This window comes from Lepidochelys olivacea (assembly GCF_965140295.1).
Source record: "Lepidochelys olivacea isolate rLepOli2 genome assembly, chromosome: 3".
Taxonomy (NCBI): domain Eukaryota; kingdom Metazoa; phylum Chordata; order Testudines; family Cheloniidae; genus Lepidochelys; species Lepidochelys olivacea.
The window spans coordinates 16058548-16071402 of NC_140413.1; the positions used below are offsets into that span (position 1 = coordinate 16058548).

General features: G+C 43.3%; 1 protein-coding gene across 1 annotated transcript in view; it reads right to left on the minus strand.

Moving 5' to 3' along the window:
- Window positions 1–12855, minus strand: part of ADGRF5 (adhesion G protein-coupled receptor F5) — a gene marked incomplete at its 5' end in the record, with an annotated part of 79597 nt that overhangs the window by 20003 nt on the left and 46739 nt on the right. The window contains 9 exons of the mRNA XM_084624260.1: window positions 859–1071; window positions 1827–2039; window positions 2209–2370; window positions 5336–5551; window positions 5977–6189; window positions 6845–6981; window positions 7345–7403; window positions 9767–9882; window positions 11754–11933. Coding sequence (XP_084480386.1) covers window positions 859–1071; window positions 1827–2039; window positions 2209–2370; window positions 5336–5551; window positions 5977–6189; window positions 6845–6981; window positions 7345–7403; window positions 9767–9882; window positions 11754–11933 — 1509 coding nt within the window. The remainder of the gene's footprint in view (window positions 1–858; window positions 1072–1826; window positions 2040–2208; window positions 2371–5335; window positions 5552–5976; window positions 6190–6844; window positions 6982–7344; window positions 7404–9766; window positions 9883–11753; window positions 11934–12855) is intronic.

Below are 12855 nucleotides of genomic sequence, written 5' to 3' on the forward strand. Positions count from 1 at the left end.
AGGAAATGTTTCCTCTTACTCATCTTAAATATGCTTTTGCTTAGTTTCATGGCTATTACCCCTACACACTTGAGCCACCCTTAACGATGTCTCTTTCCTTGGAGTTTATGCATTTTAAATGCTTGGGGATGGCTATCATATCAACCTGAATCATAGCTATGCATCCAGTTACATGGACCCACATGAAAAATATGATCCTAAATTTTGAATGTAAAATAAAATAAATGGCTAGAAAATGTTGGCAAACTGATGAAACCTGATATGAAAGTCACTGGTACAGAGTAAAGGCAGAATCCCTGTGGCCCGCCACTTCCCGCAGCTCCCATTGGCCAGGAACGGTGAACTGCGACCACTGGGAGCTGCGGCGGGGGGCAGGGCCTGTGGACAGTCTATGTAAACAAAATGTCTCGTGGCCCACCAGCGGATTACCCTGATGAGCTGCGTGCCAAAGGTTGCCGATTCCTGCTGTAGGACTTTAACATAACCACATTTTTGATTTGATCCTACACTCATGGAAGTAAATGGCAAAACTTCCATTAACTCCAATAGAATCAGGGTCAGACCTTTTCAGACTAAATTATGAGAGTGTGCGACCTGTACTATGGCATGAACAGAGAAATCTTGGGTTCAAAATGGTGACAATCCCAAATTAGACATGATGTAATGATTAAGGGGAACAAAGCACAAGGATAAGAAGAGGCCAGATTACAGTAATGAGACTGCACATTTTAAAAAAATACTTATAATTATTTGCTCACTAATTGTGGGCATCATAGAAGAAATGAATCTTAAGGGGGGATGTCCACAATTATCCACACATTCAATACTATTTTCAGAGTAAAGTGTCAACTTCCTTACCACCCTTAAATTCCATTTGTCGGACTGTGAACATAACAACATAGTTTTCCATTCCATCTATGCAGCACTTTAGGATCTGAGGTTCATTGCATTGGATAAATCCTTGAATGGGATCCCGTACAATATTCTGCTTCAGAGGCAGAGGAACAATCTCAACTGTTGTACTAGCAGAACTTGACAAAAACTTCTGAAAGAACGTGCAAGTGTAGGTGCCTGAAAGCAATGAAACAAAACTAGGCCTCAGTTGAAAGCCACGGAATGCAGACTGTGATGTGATGAATGGTAAAATAGCTGCATGACATTTTTATGAATATGGTATATGTCTCTGTGTGGTTGTTTATGGAGGCTTACTTGCTATGGAGATAGATCAAAAAGGATTGCTAAAGACACCGAGCAGGAAAGGTAAAACAACGACCCAGATCAGGAGCATCCCTGCAAACACTCAAGCACAACAGCCAGGTTAGTAGATGCCTACTGGATTGTGCACTGCTCAAAACACAGCTGGAGAAGGAGCTGATGGTGCTCCCTTTATATGCAATAGCTGGAGTACTCATGAAGGATGTGAAAGACAGATTCTAATCCCCACTCTGCCTGCTTTGGAGGAGGAACTTGGACCCAGGTCTCCTACCTCTCAGTTGAGCGTCCTAACCTCTGGGGTTGGTTCTCTCCATCTCTCTCCTTGAAGCTGTTCCACTTTGTATGAAATACTTAAATATTAATTGTGCCGGAGACAGACCATGAGACTGACAATATAGCCTGCTGGTTAAGGCATCCACCTGGGAGATGCCAAGTTCTAGCCCTTGTTCCATTGATTTCAATGGGAGCACTTGTGTGATCAAAGCTGTGCACGTGTTTAAGTGTCTTGCAGGATGGGGACTTAGGTGAAGTTCTAATTTTCAAATGATTGGTAATGTCACCTATCTTGTCATTCTGACCGAAACACACAGTGATGTGACGCCTTCACTTACCATTCCAGGCCTGAGTGGCAGCCTTCACTGTGAGCACGGACCTCACATTGCTTGGGGATTCCAAGTTACAGAGGTACAGCCCCGAGTCTATAATTTGAGACTGGATTTGCCAGGTGACATTATTGCAATTGCTCACTTTGCTGGTGCATGTTAGAGAAAAACTGTGTCCCTGAGAAACTTGAGCTTTTGTGTTTGAAGATATTTCTACATTTGCTGAAAAATATAAGATAAATGACACATTATTGTTATTTGTCATTTGCATGTGGCCCAATAGGTAGGCAGGGTGCCGTATGGAGAGAACAGAGACACAGTCCCTGCCCAAGGCACTTACACTCAGCAATGTGCAATCAGATTCTATCAGCATTCTGCAAAGGCTCCTTACCTCCTCGTAAATATGTCACTTTGATGGCTTTGCTTCTGAGGGCGCCATGCCCTGTGCTCAGATCACATGTGTACGTTATCTCAGGGTCAGACTTGTTTGGGCACTGAGACTGATTGGCTTGGAGAGTGTACTCAGCACAGTTTGGAGTGAAACTGACGGTTCCTGTATTGAAATAAACAATCCCAGAGCTGTCAGTCTACCTCAACCACAAGTAAAGCCTGTAGATACAGGACTTGTCCTACCTATACAAACCCTAGGTGTAGGCACAAGTTTTGACAGTGAGACATTTTAAACTCACCCACCCTGAAGTCCACATTCAGCCTTTACTTGGGCAAAACTCACAGTGGCCTCGTAAGGACTTCAGGATTGGGCCAAAGTGCCCATATGGAAGTGGCTCTTAATACTTGCCAATTACCTAAGACACCCATTGGCCCAGTTCTACAATCCTTACTCATGCTGAGCAGCACATACTCCCACGAGTAATCCCACTGAGTCCAATAGCACTGTTTGGGTGAGTGAGGACAAGTCACTGTGAATAACGGTTTCAGATTCAGGCCTGAGAGAAGTATTTGGAGTCAGATACTCTCAGTATTGGCAGATTCAAGGTGTTTCTTACAGTAAGCAGTGGAAAGTACAAAGAGATACTGCAAATATTAAACTCATCTATTTATCTTAGGGGAAACTAACATTTTTAAGGGCCACCCTGTAACTGTATTTTGGATGTCAAGAGAAGAGGGTTAGACATAATGGGGCAAATTTACCAAAACTGCCTGTCTAAATCACATACACAGAATCTGAGTGCGCATCTATTGTGCAGGCAAAACTCATGGTCGAAATGTCCCATTGACTTCAGTGGGCCAGGATTTCACTCTGTATGTCTGAGTAATTCACAAGCGCATAAATCCCTGGGTCCAAGTGCAATTCTTTGAGGAGGTCAACAAGCATGTGGACAAGGGGATCCAGTGGATATAGTGTATTTAGATTTTCAGAAAGCCTTTGACAAGGTCCCTCACCAAAGGCTATTAAGCAAAGTAAGCAGTCATGAGATAAGAGGGAAGGACCTCTCATGGATTTGGAACTGGTTAAAAGATAGGAAACAAAGGGTAGGAATAAACGGTCAGTTTTCAGAATGGAGAGAGGTAAATAGTGGTCTCCCCCTGGGGTCTGTACTGGGCCCAGTCTTATTCAACATATTCATAAATGATCTGGAAAAAGGGGTAAACAGTGAGGTGGCAAAATTTGCAGATGATACAAAACTACTCAAGATAGTTAAGTCCCAGGCAGACTGCAAAAAGCTACAAAAGGATCTCTCAAAACTGGGTGACTGGGCAACAAAATGGCAGATGAAATTTCATGTTGATAAATGCAAAGTAAAACTTTGGAAAACATAATCCCAACTATACATATAAAATGACAGGGTCTAAATTAGCTGTTACCATTCAAGAAAGAGATCTTGGAATCACTGTGGATAGTTCTCTGAAAACATCCACTCAATGTGCAGCAGCAGTCAAAAAAGCTAACAGAATGTTGGGAATCATTACGAAAGGGATGGATAATAAGTCAGAATATATCATATTGCCTCTATATAAATCCATGGTATGCCCACATCTTGAATAGTGCATGGAGATGTGGTCACCCCATCTCAAAAAAGATACATTGGAATTGGAAAAGGTTCAGAAAATTGCAACCAACAATGAGTAGGGGTATGGACCATCTGCCATATGAGGAGAGATTAATAAGACTGGGACTTTTCAGCTTGGAAAAAAGACGACTAAGGGAGGAGATGATAGATGTCTATAAAATCATGACTGGTGTGGAGAAAGTAAATAAGGAAGTGTTATTTAGTCCTTCTCATAACACAAGAACTAGGGGTCACCAAATGAAATTAATAGGCAGCAGGTTTAAAACAAACAAAAGGAAGTATTTTTCATACAATACATAGTCAACCGGTGGAACTCCTTGCCAGAGGATGTTGTGAAGGCCAAGACTATAACAGGGTTCAAAAAAGAACTAGTTTAGTTCATGGAAGATAGGTTCATCAGTGGCTATTAGGCAGGATGGACAGGGATGGTGTCCCTAGTCTCTGTTTGCCAGAAGCTGGGAATGGGCGACAGGGAATGGATCACTTGATGATCACTGTTCTGTTCATTCCCTCTGGGGCACCTGGCATTAGCCACTGTCAGAAGACAGGATACTGGGTCAGATGGACCTTTGGTCTGACCCAGTATGGATGTTCTTATGTACCTTTGTGCATTTACAGTTACTTAGTTTGCCGTCATACTTCATATTAAAGTTCCATTTCTATACAGTTACTAAAAGGCTAGTAAATGATTAATAGGTGTTTTAATAAATGGTTACTCCTTTGCTATAGGTTGTTATAGAGTCCAAAAGGGCAACTGGTTGCTTAAGACTTACAACCATTTATAACACCACCTACTGATGTGCTTATAAAAATCTATACCATGTTCTGCTGGTGTCTGTAGCATGTTTATGCTATACACGTCTATTCATTATTTATAAATCCATTTGAAATGGAACTTTAATATCAAGCATGATTCATTTTGCACAGGACAGTTCACACTTGCATGTGGGGTTTTGGCCCCAATCTTTAGCTGTGCTGCAGCTGTTTTGTGCCACACCGTTTGCTTGCCAAAGCTGAGTACATGGCCCATGGAAGGTACTCTCAGTATAAGGGTGACCCTGAAGTTGTGGACAACCAATAAAGGGACTTCTACACCTCATACCCACCTTGCTGTCAACAAAGCAGGAAAAGGGGGAGATGCACTTTCTGAAAGATGACTAGATATCAGCAGGCTGCACTGTCCTGGGATAGGTTTCCAGCCCTCTGTGGCAGTTATGGGGTGGCAGAAGTTAGAGCAGCCCTCACGCGGCTCTAACAGTGCACAGCAATGGCTACAGTGGCACTAAGACAATGCAAGTGGGAACTTCATCTTGGCTTGGCACAGCACCCACTGACTTGTGGTCTAAGCATCTGGGGAGTCCCCGAGGATATGGCCCTTCTGTGCATGAAACAGCTGCATGTGCCTCTTTTTAGCTGCAAATTAGGAGGAGAGATTTAGGAAAAAACTGGCCTATAGTATGTGAGACTGAATATTTTCTGTCTTACCCAAAATATTTGTTGCTCTATTTGGTCTCCAGTTAGTAGTAAAGTATTGTATATTTCCATCAACGCAGCAGCTCAGCGTTACTTTGGTACCGTCACATACAACTTCAGTGTCTCCTGATTGTACAACGTTTATTGGAGCTACTGTTATATTTTGTGTTTCTTTAAATGACAATGTGTAGTCCGCACTGCTGCTCATGAAAACACAAGTATAAGGACCTGTAAAGGAAATACAATATTACTGCTGAGAACTCATTCTGCCTTAATCCCCTAAAGCAATGAAAAATAGATTCAGCTATTCACCCACTAGACCTAACCTCCCAGTCCAGTCCATGTTACCTGGCTCCTTAATACTGAGCTCTAATATATCACCTCTTTTCAAAGGGGTCTCCAAACATTAACAATTTAATTTGCTATGGAACTCTAAGCTGTTACTTTTTATTATAATATAATAAATGCACTATGCTGGCATCACCATTCAGAAGCTAATTCATTAAAGAAAGTCATAGGAAAATGATGGGGGGAAAGGTGCATTTGCCCTTCTGTTTTAAATAAATAGAATCATTGCATTCTTCTTTGTTCCTTTGCCTATTGCAAACAATACACTTCCATATACAGATTTTGCAAGAGGGACACAATCGTACCAGTATCATGCTGTGTAACACTGGTAATTTCCAGAACTGACTTTGTAATTTCTTCTATAGTTATTGTACGTATTGAATGCCGGATGCTATTCAAGATTTCATGTCCAGAATGATACCAGGTCACGTTCCCTGTATCCACCCATGTCTTACAATTCATTATTACTGTATCCCCCTGGAAAATGTCCTCAGGGGACACAGAGATGTTGGTTTGACCTGGAAAGGCAAAGAGAAACCTGTAGTAGTATTTATTTATTTATTTTATTACTTCAGCTGACATTTACCTAGTGCCTCCCATCTCAAAGCATTTCACAAATTATACACATTCGGTGTCAATGATATGCAGCCACCTCTGGGGTGCAGGGCATCAGCTATGCCGATGACTGGTGCATAACACGCTGCCCAACAGCAGAGTGGAAATTCTAGCCAAGAACACTAGTGCAAACCTCAGCTCTCATTACAGGAGCTGTGAGATTTGCAATGTGCAAAGAGTGGACAGGTGCTTGGGGCCTGAGATGTTGAGCAGCCTCAATTCCGATGGGCCTTGGTTTGTAACGTCTTGCCTCATTGATCCCTTGCAATGAACAATACAATGTTCAATTTATCTCTCTGGGAGAGGCTAGCTTGGGCTTCATTGCTGTGGTGACAGGGTTCTTGTTGTCAATAGGAGATGCGGTGCAGCACAATGTAGGACAACTGGCTCGTTCATTTCCTCCATGGGAGCTGAGCTGTTTTGAAAGTCTGGTCTCAAGTGTTCAGTAGTGTTAGGCAGCTCTACAAATGGTTGTTACTGTTATTGTTTGTATTACAAACGATTGTTCACAAACTTTAAAGCAAATTCATAGCATGCATAATAGAGCTTAAATCTTACCTGTTATTTCTAATGAATCAGGGATTAACATATATGATGCATCTAGCGAGTGTTGAATGTTTCTGCTGGCACTTTTGATTTGGGAGACTGTTGCTGGGGCAGCTTTGATCTCATAGTCCACAGTAACACTTCCAGCCCTAAACAGAGCCAAGAATTTAAAAAAGAGTTTTGATTCAAGAATGTACTAATACCTGGCACTGTATGGATGAATTTGGCCCTATTTTGAGAGCTAAAAGTGCTGCACAGACATACGCACAGGGATGAATTTCACCCACATGCTTCATATTCACACTCATTTAGGGGAATTCCATTTGTTTGTGTTTTAGTGGGCCTGTCATACTATTATCCCAATGCTGTGTATGGATTCCAACCACAGTAACTGTGGGCCATCTCATTCCTATGCCTCGTTTTGTGTCTCCTGAAAGGGGGAAAAACAACAAGAAGAAAGAAGGGCTCACATCTTCTGAAAAAGAAAAACAACCCAAAGGCGGTTTCCTTACCTGAAACTGGTGACTCTTGCTGATACGAAGCCAGGCAAAGATCTGTAGCTAGCTGTAAACTGAAAAGGAAGAAATATATTGTGCCATGTGAACCCTCTGGACATTTTTGCTGGAAGTCATTTGTTGGTAACTGAAGAGCGGGCTTGACTTCAGCAAATAGGAACGCGGAATATAAGCTCTGACACAGTGGGCCCGAGACTCTTTTCACTTACACTCTGTGATGGAGATTAGCATGAGGACAAATAATCTGACATTTTTAGTCCCCGTTATCCTGAAAGATCCCTATAACCACTTTACTGTAGATCTGCATAAATGAAGTCGATAGGAATTTTGCCATAGATTCCCAATGGGAGCAGGAACTGGCCTTCTCTATCTGCCTTATGTGTTTATGCGGCCTGCATTACTGTCGTATCAGAGTCTTTAATGTATTTATCCTCAGAGCAACCCCAGGAGGTAGCAAGGGCTATTATCTCCATTGGACAGACAGGAAACTGAGGCACAGAGAAGCTAAAGGCCAGACCTTTACAGGTATTTAGGTTCCTCAAGGTGCAGATAGGTGCCTAATGGTCTTTCCAAAAGCACTGATTTCAATGGGAATTGGGCACCTAAGTGCTTCTGAAAATCACACCAGGTGCCTAGCTGCATTTTTAGGAGCCTAAATACCTTTAAAAAATCAGGTGCTAAGTGACTTGCCCAAGGTCACACAGGCAGTCTGTGGAAGAGCAGGGACTTGAAGCCCGGTTCAGGATAGCGCCCTAATCACTGGGCCGTGCTTCCTGGCCCTATACGAATAATTTGACATTCTATTAAATGCCATCACTTGGCACCAGCAACACTATACCAAGCTTTTCAGGAGGAGAAGGGAAGAGCAACTTCTCCAACTGAAACTGTCGGCCACCATTGTAGGTAGGCTGAAGGTACCTGCCCAGACTGGAATTTGACTCGAATTAATAGTTCTACTCTTGTGAAAAGTTTCATTAGACCTTTCATTCACTGGGACCTCCATTTTATCTCTCTTCTGGAAGGTGGCACCTCTGGCTGTGCAGTGTTTCCTCGCACCATGCCGGGGCACTGGCTCAGTGCTGACTTCGGATATTTCTACACGGCAATCCGAGACATGACTGCAGCTTTGGTAGGCACACCTGCTAGCTTTACCAGAAGTGCTGTCTTTCTAAGCTGCGGGGAGGGGGAGGGGTGGGGGGTTCTCAACCCCCCGCACTGCCCCAGCCCCTGCACTCCACCCCTTCCCACAAGCCCCCACCTGGCCCCACCTCTTCCCAGCCCTGCTTTGCCCCATTCCGTCCCCTCCCCTGAGAGCGCCCCACTCTCACGCCTCCTTCTCCCCCCAGCACCTCCTGCACGCCACTGAACAGCTGACAGCAGCGGGCGAGAGGCACTGGGAGGGAGGGGGGAGTGCTGATCAGCAGGGCCGCTGGTGGGTGGGAGGCGCTGGAGGGAGGAGCTGATCGGGGGACTGCTGGTGTGTGCTGAGCACCCACTGTTTTTTTCCATGGGTGCTCCAGCCCCAGAGCACCCACAGAGTCGGTGCCTATGAGCTTTACCCATGCTGCCATGCCTAAAACTAGCAGCACAGAGGTGGAGACACGGGCCTCCCCGATGAGAGACCATTAACTGACTTCTATAAGCCACTAAACAACATTCAGTCCCTGCACCAAATAAAACTCTGGATCCAAACATACCCAAACCATTGGGCTGTTTGAAATGCAAATGCAGATTTGGAGCTGAATGTTTCAAATGGCCTTTGTCTTCATAAGGGGTTGGAAGAAAGCCCTGGCTCTGAACTCTTTCAAACTTTGTGTTATTCTGGATTGGGACATTGGGACTTGGCCCTCGTCTCTGCCACTGGACCAAGCTAGGGATCATCCAAACCAGCAGAATACATCAAATGTGAAAGGCGCTGTCATCCATTACCAGTCACCATACATATGTCAAGGGCAGATAGAGTGGCTTAGCTGATAGAACACTGGACTAGGTTTCAGGAGACCTAATTTCTATTCCTAGCTCTGCTTCAGTGTGACTTTGGCCAAGACGCCTCATCTCTCTATGCTTCACTTTCCCTATCTGTAAAATGGTCATAATGACTCTGACCTCCTTTGTGAAGTGCTCTGAGATCTACAGATGAAAAGGGTTGGATAAGAGCTAGGTTTCACTATTATTATGTCTGACCAAAGCCAGAGTATGTTCCCTGATTGCTGGTCTTTTGTACATCTTACAGATTTGTTGTGAACTCCCTTAGCATCAACCAGTGCAGTAGTGTCTTCCTTCTTTCCCACCTACCTACGAAAGATGTTCCCATCACTCATCCCACAAGCAACCCACACTCATTTGGACATGAACAGCCCACAGATTGTATAGACAATGGTTCTGCAAATTAGATTGTTTTTAAAAGCCAAAGACGTACTGCATTCTCCAAGTCTTTTTCGTATGTCTTATACAGTTCAGAAGAGGAATTCTTGAGAGCATCCTGGAAAACTACACCAAGTCTGACTGATAATTTTAATGTGATGGTAGCAATGCCTGCAGCAAGAAAACAAAACTACTTTGAACAAGAAAATATTCACAATCAAATTCTTTCAAAGTGAGGTCTGCCCCAAACAGAACTCTGGATCCAGACACATCTGAACCTTTGGAATGTTTGAAATTCAGACCTATGGATTGTCTACATGGGATGTTTCCGCATAGCAAGCTTGGGTGTGAAGCTACCGCACATTAGCTTGCTGTATAGCAATGTCTTGTGTGGACACTGCTACAGTGCACTGAGATGCACTTTGGCTACTACGACGTGTAAAGCATAGTAAGTCAACGTGTCCTCCAGGGTTTGTAGTGTGCTGTAGCAGTATACACATGAGAAGTAGGGCAAGCTGGCACACCGTAGATTTACACCTTGGCTTGCAGTACAGTAATGTCCCACATAGACAAGCCCTTAGATATAGCTCCATATATCTCAAATAGCTCCTGTTTTCATAAGGGATTGAACCACACCCTGGATCTGAACATTTCCAAACTTTGGGGTTATTCTGGATCTGGAGATGAGATTGGCTTACAAATCATGAAATTGAAAAAGATTCATAGATTCATAGATATTTAGGTCGGAAGGGACCATTATGATCATCTAGTCTGACCTCCTGCACAACGCAGGCCACAGAATCTCACCCACCCACTCCTGCGAAAAACCTCTCACCTATGTCTGAACTACTGAAGTCCTCAAGTCGTGGTTTAAAGACTTCAAGGAGCAGAGAATCCTCCAGCAAGTGACCCGTGCCCATGCTACAGAGGAAGGCGAAAAACCTCCAGGGTCTCTTCCAATCTGCCCTGGAGGAAAATTCCTTCCCGACCCCAAATGTGGTGATCAGGTGAATCCTGAGCATATGGCAAGATTCACCAGCCAGATACCAAAGAAAGAATTTTCTGTAGTAACTCAGATCCCGCCCCATCTAACATCCCATCACAGGCCATTGGGCCTATTTACCATGAATATTTAAAGATCAGTTAATTGCCAAAATCATGTTATCCCATCATACCATCTCCTCCATAAACTTATTGAGTTTAATCTTAAAGCCAGATAGGTCTTTTGCCCCCACTGCTTCCCTTGGAAGGCTATTCCAGAACTTCACTCCTCTGATGGTTAGAAATGTTTGTCTAATTTCAAGTCTAAACTTCCCGACGGCCAGTTTATATCCATTTGTTCGTGTCCACATTGGTACTGAGCTTAAATAATTCCTCTCCCTCTCCGGTATTTATCCCGCTGATATATTTATAGATAAACATTGGGTTCTCCTTGTTTGCCTTCTGGGTTTTTTGAGCATTTAGGGCACACTCTGGTCTCATTTTCAAGCTTTCCTCTGTAACCACAAGGAGTACAAATTTACTTTTTGTAATGAAAGCTGACATTACCACATAATCTACCTGCTGCAAGAAGCTGGAACTATAAGAAAAACACTAAATAGCCTAAAAAGAATGAAGAGTCCTTGTGGCACCTTAGAGACTAGCACATTTATTTGGGCATAAGCTCTCATGGGATATAACCCGCTTCATGCTCAAATAAATGTGTTAGTCTCTAAGGTGCCACAAGAAGTCCTTGTTGTTTTTACTGATACAGACTAACATGGCTACCCCTCTAAAATCTGTCACTAAAGAGCCTGAGATTCATGATAAAATCATGAGTGTTGGCAAGATTGCACCATGATCTGAATGGGGCCACTTGGAGCTTTGCATGCTAGGAGATGTAATTCGCAGGAAACACTTTCCTATTAAAAATAACAGCTACAGTAGTCCCCAAAGTATTGTGCTTGGTCCATGAGTCACATTTTAGCCAGCCCCACTGATGTGTAAAGATCACTTTCTCTCCTGATTAAATTTCATACCATATGCTACTAAGCGCAACTTACCTCCAGGCTGAAGCTGACAATAGGGTCCTTGAGAAGGCAACTCTGTGATACAGTCACAGATCTCCTCTTGTGTTGGGACGGTACCAGGACAGATTGACTTGGCACTGCACACTGCAGCTGGCCATCCGTACCCACTTTCACAAGAACAATGGGCCTCATTATTACTGATGAGACTGCATACTAGTATAAAATAGAAAGTCTGTGGTAATGATGCATTATTCATAATATTTTTCACAATATTTTTCCCTTAAGTATATTTATCCTACTGGATGTGTATGCAAAAGTTTATACAATATGCTGTGCATCTTAGATGTTCACTAGCAAGATAGAAGCCTGAGTATCTAATGCCCTGAGAATCCTGTTATATGAATCATGAGCAGCTAAATAAGAGGTGGTGATACTCTCATTAGGGGCTAAGTTTGATTCATTACTCTAAGGGCTTGTCTATACTACCCGCTGGATTGGCAGGCAGCGATCGATCCAGCAGGGGTTGATTTATTGCGTCTAGTCTAGACATGATAAATTGACCGCCGAGCTCTCTCCTGTCGACTCCGGTACTCCACCGGAGCGAGAGGCGCAGGCGGAGTCGACGGGAGAGCATCAGCTCTCGACTCACTGCAGTGAAGACACCACGGTGAGTAGATCTAAGAACATTGACTTCAGCTACGTTATTCACGTGGCTGAATTTGCATAACTTAGATCGCTCCTCCCCTCTAGTGTAGACCAGGCCTAAGAGTTTTCTTTTAAATATAAAGCATGGACTGAAAATTACCCTGTTCCAATCTCTTGGGTTTCTTGTGTTTAGTCTTGGATCAGAGTGTTGAAATAGCCCTGCTGATCTATGATAGCAAGGATATTGCAGTCAGAGATTTCATAAACTACTGGGCTAAAAGCAAACACCGCATAGCGTCCAAACTGGTTTCAATTACATGTTGTAGTGTTTGTTTCGAGTGAGATTAAACCATAAAATGACCCCATTCTGATTGCTATCTTGAACTTTAGAATGCAATGTCATTTCAAAGGGCACTATCAGAAAAATGCTGTTGACACATATACTTCATATCATCTAAAATCTTAAGTCCTAGTTTTCAAACAGCATAAA